Consider the following 18,305-nt stretch of genomic DNA (forward strand, 5'->3'; position numbering starts at 1 on the left):
CACAAGGAATTCTTTCCACCTCGCTCTTTATGGCTACCTTGCTCCTGGTCTCTTGCATTTATCCCACTTATATCTTGTGAAAAAAATTGAATTTACCACCTGACTGTTGTAGTTGCAGTTGACAGTTTACATCCATGATTGTCCAGACTCATATGTTGCCATGACAGCTGACAATGCTTCAAATATGGATGTTGCTACAAGAAGCTACAAATTCTAAAACACGCATGCTTCACATACATGTTCAACCTGGCAGCACATAAGATCTATACAGCTATAGTTTCAAGGTGGACACCCAAGATTAGTGTCACCAATTCAGTATCTGACTAAATGCCTCCCCCTCTGTTCCTGAGATATGATGCTGAGTAATGGCCGGAAAAGTGTTTCTGCAGAACAATATGATGACACAGTAAAGTTGACCTTTGACCTCTTGAATATAAAACATCAGCACTTCATCATTTTATCTTATTAGACATTTGTGTGAAATTTTGTCATAATCAGCATATGGATTTTTGAGTTATGGCCAATAACATGTTTTGCGAGGTCAACGGAACCTTTGCATTTGACCACCAAAATTTAATCAGTTCATCCTATAGTCCAAGTGAATGTCTGTACTAAATTTGAGGGAAAACCCTCACCGTGTTCTTGAGATATCACATTCCTGAAAATGAGACAGGTGCTAGGTCACCATGACCTTGAACTCTGACCAGTTCAAATCAATCAAATCAGTATATCCTTGAGTCCAAGTGAACGTTTGTGCCAAATTTAAGAAAATACCCTCAAGGTGTTCTTGACATATCACACTCATAAGTATGAGATGGGTGCAAGATTACAATGGTTACAAGGTTACAAAACACTATAATGACAGTTAAATAAAATACAGTAATAATACTGTAAAACAAACATTTACAGTTACTTACTAGCATCCAGCTGCTGGTAAGTTACTGAAAAATTTACAGCAACCATCTTACAGTGTTTGAACATCTGCGGTAATTAACCCTAGGTTAGGGTTATGTTTTCTGCACACTGGGCACATTGTATATTGAATGAAATGTGCTTTATAAAAAATGTATTTGTTTGCTTTGTAGGGCTGTGATCACACAGAAAGCATTTTAGCAGTTGGAAGTGACTTTTTGTAATCGTTTTTAATGAGAATGAAGCTCTTTGTAACTGTTTTTAAAGAGAATGAAGCTTTTTGCTTGCTGTTTCTGCATTCTGGGTACCTGGCGTTTCAGCCAGAGCGCTCTGAACTCCTTTGAGTTGAAAAAATTTCAACTCAGAGCTGAAAAGCGCCCAACGCCATCTCTTTTTTTCATCATCTTTTTTCCCATTGTCCATTCAGATGATTTGAGAGGCAGGCCTTCTGTGGTGGTCATGACAACACGTTTACAGTCTGTAAACAATGGGGAAGAAACTGGTGGTGCTCAGTCATTGGATACCCAGATCTATATGGCCTGGTGATAGACAGCAGCTTGTTAAACTGCCCTCAACTCATCCTAAACTATGCCTGGAAATGGCCATCATGGAGGTGAAGCTCCTGGACCAACTGGTGGTTCTCCCTGTGATCCTCCATCTTGTTTAGGGTCTCATGTACCCACACAGATCTGTTTCTCTGTGCCCAACAAGCTATTTGCTGACAGCCTCTCACCCTCAACCAGAGCTACAGCAAGTACCGTATGCCTGTCCATTTCAGCAACTAGATACTAATTACTGTAAAATAAATATATAAACAAACGGTGGATTGATTACAGGGGAAGGTTAGGGTAAGGAGGTGATGGGGTAGTTGCCTGGCAACAATAAAAAGGTGCAGTAAACTTTTTTCTTTTTTTTACTAGTGGCATTCAATTAAAAAAAAAACAACAGTGCGTGCATGAAGACAAAATGCTGTCTACATGATCGGGACCTTAGTGCTAAACATATCACCTTAACAGCCATTATGACACTGATATGACACTGATATTGCATGATAATAATTATGTGAACTGAGAGCGTTTTCTTTTTTTGCACAAGGTCAGTGACAAAAATTACCTCTTTTTGCCAAAATGGCTCCTTTCAATAAGCTCACTACTGATGAAAATGGAATGTGTGCCTAAAACTAGGACCAGATAGGACTAATGTCCTACTCCAAATAACTTGATACATGCAGGCCCAGCTGTTTGTTGGTCTGCATTTGTATTTGAAAAACCTATTCATGTTTTAGACCAAATGCTCCAAGAAATGGACTTGACTGCCAGTCTGGAGGTGTCTGTGGTTTTTCTTTAATAAACCTTCTTCAGTGATGAGTATGTGTAAGTGTGTGTTGGGGTGTGCTCACAGTGTTGACTCTGGACAGCTCTCTGCAGGTGCTGAGCAGGCCATTCTGCAGCACATCTCTCTGCTGGATGAGGCTCTGGGTAGCTGCAGCGTTGGAGCTGCTCTGTTCACTTAGCTCCTGACTGGCAGACAGCAGGGCCGTCTCAAGAGTGTGCTGCCAAACAAAACACACACACACACACACACACACACAAACACAAAAAAAAAACAAAACAACTTAATGCTCGTATGAGTCTATACAAAGACACAAAAATGAATACACACACTGGGAGCTGTACCTTCTCTCTGTGAAGCTGCTGCAGTTTCTCCTCCTGCATCCTCACTGCTTTGTCCTGTTCACACAGTCTGCTCAGCTTGGTCTGTCACAAACACACAAACATTAACCACACTCTCTTTGAATCTTCTTTTTACTGAAAGCTGGGCTTGTCTTACGTCTATGTCAGCCTCCTCATTGCGCTGGATGAAGGAGCTGTCTTTGTAGTCTTCTGGACTGATCTGAAACAAGAAGGCACAGTCAGAGATGGACAGCAGAGGGCGACAACAACACATCTGTCAGGATGGAGATCTAGGAACTCCAGCCACAAAGAGTTCTCCTCCAAAATGCAACTTTATGCAGTTTGGGGGAAAAGAATGACCTGACAACTCATCATTTTACTTTATTTTTCACAATGCACAGAGGATAAAGTCTGTTAAATTGTACATTAACGCAAGGATATGACTTATCTGATATTCTCCTAAAAAATACTAGAATTTGATGTCATGTGATTGAAGCTGTGTTTTATAAGACTTAAAGCAACTTTCCCCAAATGCTGCAGATTTTGAAGAAAAACTCTTCTTGTTGTTCCTGGCTGCGATTCACTCCATAGGCAGGCAGTAAGGGGATGAAGGGATGAGTGCTCTGTGCGTATTCACTAATCCTGTCTAATTTCCCTTAAAACTGTTTACCCAGGTGTTACCGGGAAAATTGTGGCTTAATATTGTAATGTAGAGAAAGACAGAGGTAGGTATAGCCTCAGAGGACAGACACGCATTAATGATCATAAAATGAAGCCCCAAACTATTATATGTTTGGGGCTTATGATTTGGTGCATATATATATATATATATATATATATATATATATATGTATATATGCTTCCTTAATACTTATTATGACCACAAAATTGTCAAAGGACCATACGTGTCACATTTTTTTAAAATCAATTCCTCCAGGATTTTTTGCTTTTTTGTTTTTATTAAAATGTTTTTAATTAATTTAGATAATTTAATCAAGTATTAACCCTTTACACGCCAGTTTGCATCATATATCACTACTTTACATTTGTTAAAAAGAGAAACATATTGAAACATTTTCAACTTACTAATTGGTAATGAGATTATTCTATTATTATCATCCCAGTTTTAAATTAATTTAAATTGGTATTTCAATATATGTACCAAATTATAGTTTTGCCTCCTCTGCTTTTACTATTTCAATCTGAATTACTATCTAAAATCTTATTAACCACTAATTTGACAAAAATATAATAATGATTTGATTAAATTATCAAAAAAAGATTGATAAGTTCATCTAGGCCTACATATTAAGTTTCTGAAGAAGGGCCTCTCAGACCACATAAAGACTGCCCTGTGATTGGTTGAGGATATTGGGGCCCCTGCAGGACAGAAGACTACTGTCAGACACTATTCAGGACATTAAGGACTCCTCTGCATGTTGGGGGAAAAAGGTGACAGTGTGTTATTTTATTACTCTAATAAATAACATTAGAATCAATCAATCCAAGTTATGAAGCAGTAAAGGACCTTACAAGCATGTACTTTTGATGACTCAAATTTCAGTCATATTTTATTTGATGTTTAATTTTGTGGTTTTTGTGGTTTGAGATGTAAATACAGTGTTGTCTTGCCTCTCAATGAAACTGGGTATAATTTCAGGGTTAGTGTGTTAGTAACCAAGAAACTTAGGCCACATTTCTAACTCTTATGTTAGACTTATTGAAGCCACAAGACCAATTTAATTATACTGTTTCTTTTGCTAGTTTGATACTGTATTAATGTCTGTTAACAAATTGTTGTTCTTAATATTTTCTCCCTTTGGGAGTTAGAAATAAGGCTGATTAGAGAGTGAACTAAAACAGTTTCAGGCTGTAACACCAAAACAATGGGCTGAAAGATGCTGAGACACTTTAGCCCAATTGTAATTTTCTGAACCTACCAGACTGTTCTAGCTGGTCTATGATTTGTCTTTACCTACTTAATCATTATATCCACATTACTGATGATTATCAAATCTCATTGTGTAAATATTTCATGAAAACACTAATAGTCAATCCTACAATATTGTCACCATGTCAATATCAAGATATTTGGCACAAATATTGTGATACTTGATTTTTTAAATTTGGCCCAGCCCTCATTTCTGTGCGTATGGGAATAATTTCACCATTTAAAAAGACCATTTCAATTGATTGTAGTTGCTTTTCATATTAAGAGAGATATTAAAAGATAATTATTGTGGTATTCAGCATTTTTTGCAAATTCTTTGCGATTTTTTTCTTGTTTTTTAGTGTTTAAGTGATATGATTAATCCTTACTTCTTGCAATGGTAACATTTCAGTAATGTCCGCATAATTTTCATATACAGATTAAAGTGATAGTTCAGGTTTTTGGACATGAAGTTGTGTGAAACGCTGTCCATCTGTAGCTCTGATGTGACGGTGTCACTACTCTCAACGAGCCTCCTGCTCTGAGAAATCGCCCGTAGCTTACCGGAGAAAAAGTAGTTCTGAAGATGTACGGGGGACACGTAACCAAAAGGTTGTAAGCTACAAAAAAGTATGCATGTGTTTTGTTAGACTATTTCAATATTTTTAAAACATCCCCGCATTACGTCAGACCTTGCTATCAATTGGGACTATTTTCTGGCCAGTATCACTCTGCCGTGCAGGCCCCCACGACAGCATGCCAACAGAAATCAATAAGACAGTTCATCACCACGCCATGCAGGTGAGCAGGATAGCAACGGCTAACGAAAACTTCATCGGCTGTTTCCAACAGAGAACCGGTAGGCTATTATTAGTGAGGAAAAAGATGTACTAGCTCTATATATACCTACTACTACAGCGCAAACACCGGCTCAGGCTCACGACACACCCTCGTCAGCTGCTGTAGGTAAACAGAGAATACCAAAATGGTGCCAACTTGTGATTTCCCCAGCTGTGGGAATAAAAACATCGCCGGCTCCCATTTCCATCGGTTTCCTGTTACAGATGTAACCCGTAGGCAACTTTGGCTTGTGTCAATTGGGATGAACATCGCTACCAAGCCGGCGAGGGTGAAGCAACTGCACGTATGTCAGGCTCACTTCAGCTGTCCACAGATCCCGACGGACAGAGAAAACGCAATTTCCGCACTGCTGTGCCCAAAGAGAGATATATTACCTAATATCAGTCTATATAACAATGTCTGTAACTGATTGTCTGTAAAACAAAATGTTTGATTGAACTAATAGCCTGTTGTGTTGTGGAGAATACATTATACGCGGCCTCGTTTTACCATCGGCATTTAGTTTATTATATTAGGCTAACTGCTAAATCTGTGTAATCAATCACATAGAAATGTGAATTCATATGTGATTACGACCAGTCTCTCCTTTGTTCTGGTGGTGGGTCAGCCAAAGTTGCCTACGGGTTACATCTGTAACAGGAAACCAATGGAATTGGGAGCCGGTGTTGTGTCCCTACTGGTTTCCAATTTAACTGGTTTCCTTACCGAACAGCTGCAGATGTGCTGCGCCTCCGTCAGCAGATTCGTCACAAATTCACAAACATACACAACATATTACTGGCGATTTTAAAGTCGCAGCCCACATCTACCACAGCGAATATGCTTCTGTAAGTGAGCACTACGTACCAGCGACATTAAAAAAAGAAAGGAAAGAAAATATGATATACACAAATTTGCTTCAAGCTGGACTCGATATCACGTCAACAAAAGACAATATAACACTAACCGCACGTCTACCTGTGTGAGCCACTGAGATGCACAGGATGCATGGCTTTCCTCAGGTATTAGTAAGTTACGTCAGCATCCAGGTAACATTTTGATTTGGGCTGACCTGAGACAACTGGTTACCCTCGGCTTGCCTTGAAAATATCCAAGCATATTTATCAGTGTTTCTTGTTCCTTTTCCACGAGTCTACAAACATATTCAGTGCCACATTACAGTCTGTACTGTGGCAGTCTGTACTCTACTCTCAAATAGTCCTAATTGATAGCAAGGTCTGACGTAATGCGGGGATGTTTTAAAAATATTGAAATAGTCTAACAAAACACATGCATACTTTTTTGTAGCTTAAAACCTTTTGGTTACGTGTCCCCCGTACATCTTCAGAACTACTTTTTCTCCGGTAAGCTATGGGCGATTTCTCAGAGCAGGAGGCTCGTTGAGAGTAGTGACACCATCACATCAGAGCTACAGATGGACAGCGTTTCACACAACTTCATGTCCAAAAACCTGAACTATCACTTTAAGGGATTAACAAAAATGATGGTGAACACAATTATCTATCTGCTGCAGAAGACAGACCATTGCTGGGATTATTGCAGGATCTTTCAGTGCATTTTTATGAAAAAAAAACCCCCCAAAACAAAACACAGACTGGAAAAGTGGACTGGAGGAGAATAACCTATTGATCTCTCTGTGTAAACTGAGAGCCTGTTTACACCTGGTATTAACATGTGGCTTGGGTGATCTGATCACAAGCGGACAGCACTAAATACAGGTGTGATTGACCACAAAGACGCATTGTAATCCCATCGTGAAACCACTTGCCAAGGTGGTGGGCATTAGACCACATACTGTTTATAGTGTAAATGATAATGCATCCCCGACAAGGACAACATCATCACTGCAGGACGTGGTAGTTGTTTTGGTGAGACCATTCAGTTATGCTCTGTAAGTTGCCCATTTTATGACAAGTTGGATGAAGTGTCACTTGACCATCCACTGTTTTGCCCTATAGAAGGGGATGTAACAGCCATATCTCACAACTGCTAACATGACTAGCAAGCATGCTAACAAGCAGCTAGTGTGTGGATGTATTAACTACACAAGGCCTTCTGAGCTACTGGCTTAAGTGGTGTAGTCAGTAATGAACTTTAAATACTAGTATTATATGTACAGTCTATATATATATATATATATATATATATATATATTGTATGCCTCCACGTACCAGTCAAGATTCGCATAAGGTTTACATTCATGTCTGTAAAAACATGGATTCTTCACACACATCTTCCCCCAACAGCACATAAGATCTGTACAGTCAGTACAGTTTCAAGGTGGACACCTAATATGAGTGTCACCAATTTAGTATTTGACCAAATGTCTCCCTTTCTGTTCCTGACATATGAAGTTGAATAATGTCCAGAGAAGTCTTTTACGCAGAACATTATGATGTCACAGTGAAGTTGACCTTTGACATTCTGGAGATAATATGCCATCACATCATTATTTTATCCTATCAGACATTTGTGTGAAATTTTGTCATAATTAGTATATGAATTCTTGAGTCATGGTCAAAAACATATTTTGTGAGGTCACACTGACCGTGACCTTTTACCACAAAATTCTAATCTGTTCATTCCTCAGTCCAAGTGGACATTTGTGTCAAATTTAAAGAAAATCTCTTACGGTGTTCTTGACATGTGTTCACGAGAATCAGACAGATGCAAGGTCACACTGACTTTGACCTTTTCCCACTGAAATCCTATCAGTTCATTGTTGAGTCCAAGTAAACATTTGTGCCAAATTTGAAGAAATTTCCTTGAGTGGTTCTTGAGGTCTCGTGTTCGCAAGGATGAAACCTGAAAACGTAATGCCTCCAGCCACAGCTAATGCTGGCGTGGAGGTATAACGAGAGGACAAAAACGACGAATGACAATGTGTCTTGGCATCAACTTGGGTTCGAATCACAGAAACACATGTTAACACCAGGTATAAACAGGCTCTCAGTGTCAGGGCTCCATAGCAAACACAGATACACTGTAAGAAACCAAAGGGGTTCTACCACAACAGAGTGTGTTCATTCATTGCACCTCCACTCAAATATGTTTTTGTTTACGCAGCAGTGTTATATAACAGAACAGCTCTTACATAGCATGAGCATAAATACACCAGGGCAACTGATAAGCCCTTCTGCAATTCTGTCCCTAAAGAAAAGAGAAAGAAAGGCTCTTGGCTCGGAAAGATGCTGATAGATGAAGGTAGGCAGAGGCAGACTGTTAGTGGCCTGGAGTAATGATAAAATCCAATTCCCTCGAGTGAATTTTACAGAGCACATTACTTTGTTCTGTTCCAGGAAATACAGCTGAGACAATGGGATGAACCCACATAGAGAAAATCCAGAGGCTGCATTAAGATAGGACCTTCAAAAAACACTATTGGAAGACTATTTACACTGGAATTCACAAATAAATATCTGATAGAGGCCTTATTACAGGAGTTCAAAGTCTTTTCTATTTATATGCAGAAATGACAAAAGAAGTTTATTGAAAAAGTGGTTACATTTTTTAGTTTTACTTTTCAGGGCACATTTTTAAATATCATCTATTATACTCATTTTTTCATAGTCATTTTCAAATGGCAGTAGTAAGTACATCGCAGTTGGACCTGTATGATCCTGACTTACAGATTTGCAGTTGATATGTATTGGTTTGCAACGTGAACCAGTAATGATACTGGAGCAAACTAACCTATTGCAAATGATGCTGCAAAGCACAGAGCACAGTTGAAAAGAATCACGTTGTTAATCTGGAGAACATTTCAAACTGCTGCTATATATTTTCACACTGGATGCATACCAAGCCTACCTCATAAAAACTGGAGGAAGTACATTGTGAATATACTGTCACAGAGGACCTTAAAAGCTTTGGCTCAATAAATAATCTTTTAAAGCTATAGCTCGACATTTTGAGAAATATGCTTATTCACTTCTTTCCATGAGTGAGATGAGAAGATCTATCTCGTGGTTGGATGATGTTATGCATTGATCAGTTGGATTGCCAGAATTTGGCTGAAGTTGTTAAGGTAAAAAGGCATAAAATATGTCAATCACATGTTGTCATAATGGTCACATTGTCGCCAATTGCTCCTTGCAGTTCATTGTGCTAACTTTACCTTTAAAAAAGACATGATTCTGACATTCACACGTGTGTCCTGTTGCAGCATGCTAGTTTTGTGTTTTTAATTTTAAGACCTGTCCAGATTCACTCTCACCCTCAGAAGGAAAGTAAATGGGCTCTAGTTTCCCGGCGCAGCGCAGGGTGGCGCAGGGTGGCGAACCCCGCGCAGAGCTAGTTTCGAGCAGCGCAACCCGAGGCGCGCTCAGTTTGGTAGTTTGGCAGACCAAGGTGCGCTGAGATGGGTGTGGTGGCGCAACAGGGGGAGGTGTCGACAGATCCAGCTTAGCACAGTGACAGTTTTGTGCCAAAAGGCTTCGCTGAAGGTGCGCTAAAAGCTCGCCAACTGAAACCACGTCTACTGCCAGCGCAGGTGGAGTGCAGCCAGTGTAAGCCGAAGTTTGGCTGACCGGCAGACAGTGCGCACACGTCACCAAAACCTCACAGGTAGGTTTCCAGAATGTCAGGCACATTAACGATGCAATAAATACCCAAACAAACAATATTCAACACGACTATCTGCAATCAGCACATAAATGTATCTCTATATCGACTGTCCCGTCACATCTGAAGTCAGATCAAAGGGGATTGGCACCGTTTGGCATGTTTGGCACACGCAATGGAAACCCAACCTGATTTGATTAACACAGTTGCAAACTAATGAGTTCACATCCCTCTCAGCCAACCACAAACAGCCACAGCATCAGATAGCGAGTATATATTCAGCATCTGTCATCTTAGAAAAGTCAGAAGAAAAGAAACAAAGTGAGACTGCGAGAGAGAAAGAAAGAGCGCATGCACGAGAGAAACGCAACATTGTTTTACAATTGTGGTGACCTCCTCCCAGGCTACCTTTGTATCATCAGCCCGTGGATGTCTGCTCGCAGTTCCGTATATTTGGACACTGCGAGCTTGGACCTCCTGGACCAAAACATCAGTTTCCTCCTGGGAGAAGTTTGGCCGTCTGATGCTGCTGCTCTCTTCTGCCATGGCGAATTGAGTAAACTCTCATTATGCCTTCACACGGCACATTTAAGGGCGAGGAGAGGGGCTCATTTGATTGGTGTGATGTGTGTAAAACATCCGCCGCACCTGGTCAGCGAAACTAGAGCCCAATGTGTCTTTCTAAAAAGGCTGAAATATTTATTTAAATATTCAAACATTAGGATCATTACTCTCCACAGAACATCTGAAAAAGCAAAACTTTAAAGATAAAACGCTGAACGCTATGACTGTGGTTTGTTTGATTTTTTACCTTAGGCAAGATATAACACTGTAATCAAACTTGATTCCCACCTAGATTTGTGAGGAAAATAGATTGTATTTCACGTTTTTGCAAGCAGGGCACAGCCATCTTTTGACAAGCTAGCTGGTGATGTCGTGAGAATTGGCTGGTCTCTGTTGTCCACTTGTTCACTAGTTAGGAGTTGTTGAGCTAGGCTTGGTAAACTTGGTACTGTAGGTACTGTAGCTGCGGTAGTTAGCCAGCCCCTTGTAGCTGGCGCAGAGCCACTTAGCATAGCCTCTGCTAGCGGTCCCTTGGCAAGCCCTGTGCAGCCGGGAGGCTGGGTAGCTCTCTGGGAGAAGCGTAGTACCAAGCCGAAGCCCACTGTTTACCACCAGCCTGTTCATGTTTCCAACTGTTTTTCCCCACTCAGCAACACACCCGCTGAGGAGAAAACTCTGGTAATTGGCAGCTCTATTTTGAGAAACCTGAAGTTAGCAACACCAGCGACCATAGTCAGATTTATCCCTGGGGCCAGAGCGGGCGACACTGAATCAAATTTAAAACTGCTGGCTAAGGCTAAACGTAGATTTAATAAGATTGTTATTCACATTGGAAGCAATGACACCCGGTTATGCCAATCAGAGGTCACAAAAATGAATGCTGCCTCTGTGTGAATATGCTAAAACTATGTCAGACTGCATAGTTTTCTCTGGACCCCTCCCAGATTGGACCACTGATGAGATGTTTAGCCATATGTCATCACTAAATTGCTGGCTGTCCAGGTTGTGTCCAGCAAACAATGTAGGTTTCGTTAATCATTGTCAAACTTTCTGGGGAAAACCTGATCTGATTAGGAGAGCACTTTGGATGGAGCTTCTCTCATATCTAGAAACCTGGCCGTGTTTATTAGTAATTCAAAACCCTGACAACCCAGAGTTCAGACCAGGACTCAGAGTCGCAATCTTACATGCTTCTCTGAGCTTCTAGTGTAGTTACCCACCCATAGCTTTATACAAACGGTGTCTGTCCCTCGACCACCTAAATTATCTAAATCTAAAATTAAACAACCTAATAAAAATTAAAACCTCTTCTGTGACAGAAAGACAAAACAGGAGAATTAAATGTGGACTGTTAAATATCAGGTCTCTAACATCTAAAGCAGTGTTAGTAAACAAATTAATATCAGATAATCACAGTGATTTATCCAGCCTCACTGAAACCTGGCTGTGTCAAGATGAATATGTCAGTCTAAATGAATCCACTCCTCCCAGTCATAATAATACCCACATTCATCGAGGCAGCAGCCTGGGAGGGGGAGTTGCAGCCATTTTTAACTCTAGTCTGTTAATCAGCCCTAAACCTAAACTAGATTATAACTCCTTTGAAAGCCTTGTTCTTAGTCTTAGCTGTTCTTAGTCTGACCTGGAAAACCACGTAGTCACTTTTATTTGTCATAGTGTACTGTGCTCCTGGCCCGTATTCTGAATTTGTATCTGAATTCTCAGAGTTTTTATCCAGTTTAGTTCTTAAATCAGACAAAGTTATTATTGTAGGTGATTTTAACATTCATGTTGACATTGATAACGACTCCCTGGCTACTACGTTTATCTCATTATTAGACTCCACTGGCTTCAGTCAGGGTGTACATGAACCCACTCACTGTTTTAACCATACACTCGATCTAGTTCTGATGTATGGAATTGAAATTTATAACCTCTTTAACAGTCTTTCCACAGTATCCTTCTCTATCAGATCATTATTTAATAACTTTTGATTTCTTTTTACTCGATTATACGCCACTCAGCAACAGTTACTATACTAGATGTTTATCAGATAGTGCTGTCGCTGTCGGTTTCCCGTACTGACTTTAAACTCCCAAATTGATCATCTTGTCTATAGCGCTGCAGGCTCGCTGCGAACAACACACGACTCGAACAAAGAAGTTAACAAAGCAAAGAATGTTCGCTCCCTGGTACAACTCTCAAACCCAAAAGTTAAAACAAATATCGTGAAAACTGCCGATTAACCAAACTGGAAGAATCTCGTTTAGTCTTGGAACAAAGAGGGGCCTCCACAATGCCAGAGCAAACTATTACTCAGCATTAATAGAAGAAAATAAGAACAACCCCAGGTTTCTTTTCAGCACTGTAGCTAGGCTGACTGAGAGTCACAGCTCTATTGAGCCTTGTATTCCTTTAGCCCTTAGCTGTAATGATTTTATGAGCTTTTTTAATGACAAAATTCTAACTATTAGAGGCAAAATTCATGACCTCCTGCCCACAAACGGAACCAGTCTGCCCTCAAACACAGCTGTAAGACCGATAGCTTATCCCCGATTTCCGAATTCCTGAATTAACCGCAATTCATCTAAATCATCAACGTGTCTCTTAGACCCCATTCCAACTAGGCTACTTAAGGAAGTCTTACCTTTAGTTAACACTCATATATTAGACATGATCAATATATCTTTATTAACAGGCTATGTACCACAGTCCTTTAAGGTAGCTGTAGTTAAACCTCTTCTAAAAAAGCCCACCCTGGATCCAGAGGTGTTAGCCAACTATAGACCAATATCTAATCTTCCCTTTCTTTCAAAGATCCTTGAGAAAGTAGTCAGAATAATGCCAGATAGAGGAATTTCAGACAGGATTTAAAGTGCATCATAGCACTGAGACAGCACCAGTTAAAATTACAAATGATCTTCTGATTGCTTTAGACAAAGGACTTGTCTCTGTACTTGTTTTATTAGATCTTAGTGTGGCATTTGACACAAGTGACCATCAAATTCTGCTACAGAGACTGGAACATTTAATTGGCCTAAAAGGTTCTGCACTCAGCTGGTTTAAATCGTATTTATCTGATTGTTTTCAGTTTGTTCATGTTAATGATGAATCATCTCTACGTGCTGAAGTTTGTTTTGGAGTTCTACAAGTTTCTGTAATTGGACCAATCCTATTAACTCTATATATGCTTCCCTGAAGTATCATCATTAGAAATCACTCTGTAAATTTCCATTGTTATGCCGTTGATACACAATTGTATTTATCAATGAAGCCAGAAGAAATGGATCAATTAACTAAACTTCAAAAATGCCTTAAAGACATAAAAACCTGGATGAGCACCAATTTTCTGATGTTAAATTCAGACAAAACTGAAGTTATTGTTCTTGGCCCCAAACAAATTAGAGACTCTTTATCTGATGACATAGTTTCTCTTGATGGCATTGCTCTGGTCTCTAGCACTACCGTAAGAAACCTCGGAGTAACATTTGATCAAGATTTGTCTTTTAATTCTCATTTAAAACAAACCTCACGGACTGCATTTTTTCATCTGCGTAATATTGCAAAAATTAGGCCTATCCTGACCCGAAAAGATGCAGAAAAATTGGTCCATGCATTTGTTATCTCTAGGCTGGATTACTGTAACTCCCTATTATCAGGTAGCTCTAATAAGTCTTTAAAAACTCTCCAGCTAATTCAGAATGCAGCAGCATGTGTGCTAACAAGAACTAAGAAACAAGATCATATTTCTCCTGTTTTAACTTCTCTGCACTGGCTTCCTGTAATATCCAGAATTGAATTTAATATCCTACTTTTAACTTACAAAGCTTTAAATGGTCAGGCTCCTTCATATCTTAGAGAGCTCATAGTGCCCTATTATCCCACCAGAACATTGCGCTCTGAGAATGCAGGGTTACTCATGGTCCCTAAAGTCACCACAGACGAACCAGAGCCTTCAGTTATCAGGCTCCTCTCCTGTGGAATCATCTTCCTGTTTTGGTCCGGAAGGCAGACACCATCTCCACATTTAAGACTCGACTTAAGACTTTCCTTTTTGATCAAGCTTATAGTTAGGGCTGGCTCATGCTTGCCTTGTACCAGCCCCTAGTTAGGCTGACTTAGGCCTAGCCTGCCGGGGGACCTCCTATAATACACTGAGCTCTCTCTCCTTCTCTCTCTCTCTCTCTCTCTCTCTCTCCTTTGCTTCTACTGTTATTATACACATGATTATTGTCACATATGTATACTATCAGGTTTTAATATATACTTTCAACATATTGTACCACAATAGCCATAATTAGAATTATAATATTATTACTTTAATTAATGTTGTTGTAAACTACTGTCATTACCGTCTGTCCTGCATCTCTCTCTGTCTCTGTCTTTCTTTCTGTCTGATTGTGTCATACGTATTACTGTTAATTTATTATGTTGATCTGTTCTGTGTGACATCTATTGCACGTCTGTCCGTCCTGGAAGAGGGATCCCTCCTCAGTTGCTCTTCCTGAGGTTTCTACCATTTCTTTTCCCCATTAAAGGTTTTTTTGGGGGGGAGTTTTTCCTTATCAGCTGCGAGGGTCCTAAGGACAGAGGGATGTCATATGCTGTAAAGCCCTCTGAGGCAAATTGCGATTTGTGATATTGGGCTTTATAAATAAAATTGATTGATTGATTGATTGATTGCCTGACTCTGCTGAAACTTGGCATGAATGATGCCCCAGAATTGGGCTGAATCAGCTTGCCCAATTTCTGCTGCTGACACTGCCATCACTGGACTGTTGTCAAAAATGACCTGGCCCAGCATTGGCCCAACCTTGGCAGGTCAGAAGAAATAAGTCTGGCTACGTCTGATTGCCCGACTTGGCTGAGAACCAACATAAATGATGCCCCAGAATCGGGCAAAATCAGCTGGCCCAATTCTGGTTGCTGACATTGCCATCACTGGACCGTTGTCAAAAATGACCTGGCCCAGCATTGGCCCAAACTCAGCATGCCAAAATAAGTAGGCTGAGACTTGGCATGAATGATGCCTTAGAATAGGGCCAGCTTCTGACACTGCCGTCACTGGGGGACACACGCATTGCCGGTGTTGCATTGGCAGTGAAGGCATAGGGTGCAGGTCCAGTTTACTTGCTGTTCTAACAGAAGGATTGGAGTCTGGGATTACTTTTACAGAGAGGAGCCATTATTAAAGCGATGAGGAGTAAACAGAGTAAAACATCAACTAGCATCAACCAGCCTAAAATTTAAAGACAATTCTCTCACTGAGGAGGTTGCTCTTTGTTTCCCACATTTTACTGAAAAGCCAGCAGGATCTCAGCGGTATCGCCACATCAAGGATAATAGTCTGTTTTGTCCTGAGAAGAGAATGGGTTCATGAACGCAAAACCGTACTGGCACCACCAGCTATCTACTGTGACACACATAGGGAAATGAAACAAGCTGAAGTGGTGCTCAACCCAGACAGTTGTTCTAATGGTGAGTCATAACTTTTTTCTTGGCGGGAGGGATGTTAATCATGATATAAAGTGGATTGTGGATGTGACCACTGGGCTAGGCTAACTTTAGCTACATTAGCTGCAATGTAAAAACATTAACGTAACGTTATAAGCATAGATGTTGTTGATGTGTTCTGACAGCTTGTTGGAGACTTTTGCTGCTGTTTTCTGACTCCATGGGAACAGGTCTTACCACTATATTTGGTCTTATTGGCTAAAAAAGTATACGTAGGCAGTTAGTTTTTAACTTTGTATCTCATCAAAACAGTCAGACTCCACTGTATCAACACTTAGCTAATCTGAAGTACAGTGTTGTGCTCATCACTCAGTAACAACCATTCCCATGATGTCACCAGCTAGCTTGCTGTAAGATGGCTGTGCCCTGCTGGTGAAAAAGTGAAACACTATCTATATTTCTAGTAAATCTAGGTGGGTATTAAATTTGACTGCAGTGTCATATCTTGCCCAAGGTAAAAATCAAAGGAACCACAGTCATATTGGTCAGTGCTTTATCCCCACTTTAAGACAAACACATCCAAACAGTATACGCATTTCCACAGTGATGAAAACAATGGACAGTGCTGTATAAAGACAGACAGTGAGAAAAGAAATCCATGGCTATGTGGCATTATACAGTACCATAAGCCATGCTAGCTTGATGTCACTTACAACAGCATCAAACAGAAAGCTGTGAAATGAGATGCAGTGAACCAAAAACAACTTTATATACACTTCAAAAAATGCTATGATGATGTCTGAGAGTGTTTGCTGATTAACAACAGGTTTAGAAATGGACTGTCTAGATCCACAGTGGTGAAACAACAGGTAGATGGTGAAGAAGAAGATGTGGGCTACCAGGGCAAAGGTCTGGTTTGAGTCTGCTCCATCTCAGTAAAGTTAAAATTCAAGAGTTCGCTTACACACAACAGGGATGTCAATTTTGAGAAAACAAACCCCAAGCTTCCTGGAATTTTTGTTAGCTGTAATGTACACATACTTTGTGTGGAACTCTTCAATCTAAGTAAACTGAAATGTAGCCTACTTGATGTTAAGCAAAAACCTCAAAACTCAAATTTAGGTGCTTTCAAGTTTTAACCCAAAATGTAAGATTACAAACATGATTCTTGTTTTGTGAAAGCCTTTACAAATGATTAAATTGAACATTTCAAAAGGTTTTTGACTCAACATCACAGATACTGAAGTCAAAAGACAAATGGACTGTCTTGACCCCAACTCAAGCCAGAACCTGCCAAGGACCTTACTTGCTGATAGAGTTGCGGTCTTGGTGCAGAGTTCTCGATCATAGTGTGAATCATGAAGATTAGAGGCTCATTCTCCTTCATCTAGCGAAGCGCCAAGGAGAAAGAGGATACAATGGTGTAATAACACAGCAGAACACATTGCTTGAAGGACCAACCCGTGTTTGATGGCTGATAACCAGGAACTGGAGTGGGAAAAAACCTAGTCCTTTTTAAAAACCCAGGATAAACACCACTCTGTAAGGGGCAGTTTACTTCTCTCTGGCTTTGTTAACATTTAATGATAAACCCTTACCCTAACACTCACTTATCAATTAACTGATTGAACACATATTGAAGGACCATTCCTGTGGTTTTGCATAAGCCAAGTTTTTACAAATATCTAAACTTGATACTGGTGATGAGCATTTTCCAAAGCACTGATTTGGAAGTGGACAATATTTATTTAAGAAATGGTTTGGAAAATGGTAGTATACACGATTTGGAATAAACAGGCTAAAAAGTAAATGGATTGTTCTACTACTTTTGATGTACATTAACTCATCCTCAGTCATTTCCTGGGTATTAATACTTGGACTGAAGCTCTAAAGGAAGAAGAACATCTTCTCAAACAGGCTCGTTATACTTTGTATACTATTATTTATTGTCAGAACATGACAAACATTTGAGCTGAAAACACACCAGCACTGCCGCAGTGCTGTGTTTCAACAGCCACCCCTAGCACACACTGGACGCGTTGTGCTGCAGCTCATCAACAGATCACCACGCAAATGTATTACTACCTTACTAAAAGATCTGTATTTCCTCCACCTCTGCATTAGCTTAAAATCATGTGTGGAGAATCCCACATACTTAAACTTGATTTTCTCACCTGAAGAGCCGATCCCCAGAGCTATGACTTGCCAGGCAATATCATTTTGGCCAACATCTTTACGATGACAGGTTTGTGGGTCATTTAGCTTGGGATATTTCTCAACGATTCTCTCCGCAATCATTCTTTGTCACACCAGACAGAGCAACAGTTACAGAGTTCTCTTTGTACATC

At 40.1% G+C, this 18,305-nt stretch overlaps 1 protein-coding gene across 9 annotated transcripts in view; it reads right to left on the minus strand.

Annotated features, from left to right (window-relative positions):
* The window catches only part of LOC125882978 (pleckstrin homology domain-containing family A member 5-like), a 603,488-nt gene that overhangs the window by 40,374 nt on the left and 544,809 nt on the right, over nt 1-18,305 (minus strand). For 6 of the 9 annotated variants that reach the window (XM_049567036.1, XM_049567042.1, XM_049567034.1 and 3 more), the window contains 4 exons: nt 17,264-17,344; nt 2,743-2,805; nt 2,589-2,669; nt 2,312-2,464 (listed from right to left, as the gene is read on the minus strand). In XM_049567036.1, the coding sequence (XP_049422993.1) occupies nt 2,312-2,464; nt 2,589-2,669; nt 2,743-2,805; nt 17,264-17,344 (378 nt within the window). The remainder of the gene's footprint in view (nt 1-2,311; nt 2,465-2,588; nt 2,670-2,742; nt 2,806-17,263; nt 17,345-18,305) is intronic. The other 3 variants (XM_049567037.1, XM_049567039.1, XM_049567050.1) reach the window with 1 other exon arrangement.

This window comes from Epinephelus fuscoguttatus, linkage group LG22, assembly GCF_011397635.1.
Source record: "Epinephelus fuscoguttatus linkage group LG22, E.fuscoguttatus.final_Chr_v1".
Lineage (NCBI taxonomy): Eukaryota > Metazoa > Chordata > Actinopteri > Perciformes > Serranidae > Epinephelus > Epinephelus fuscoguttatus.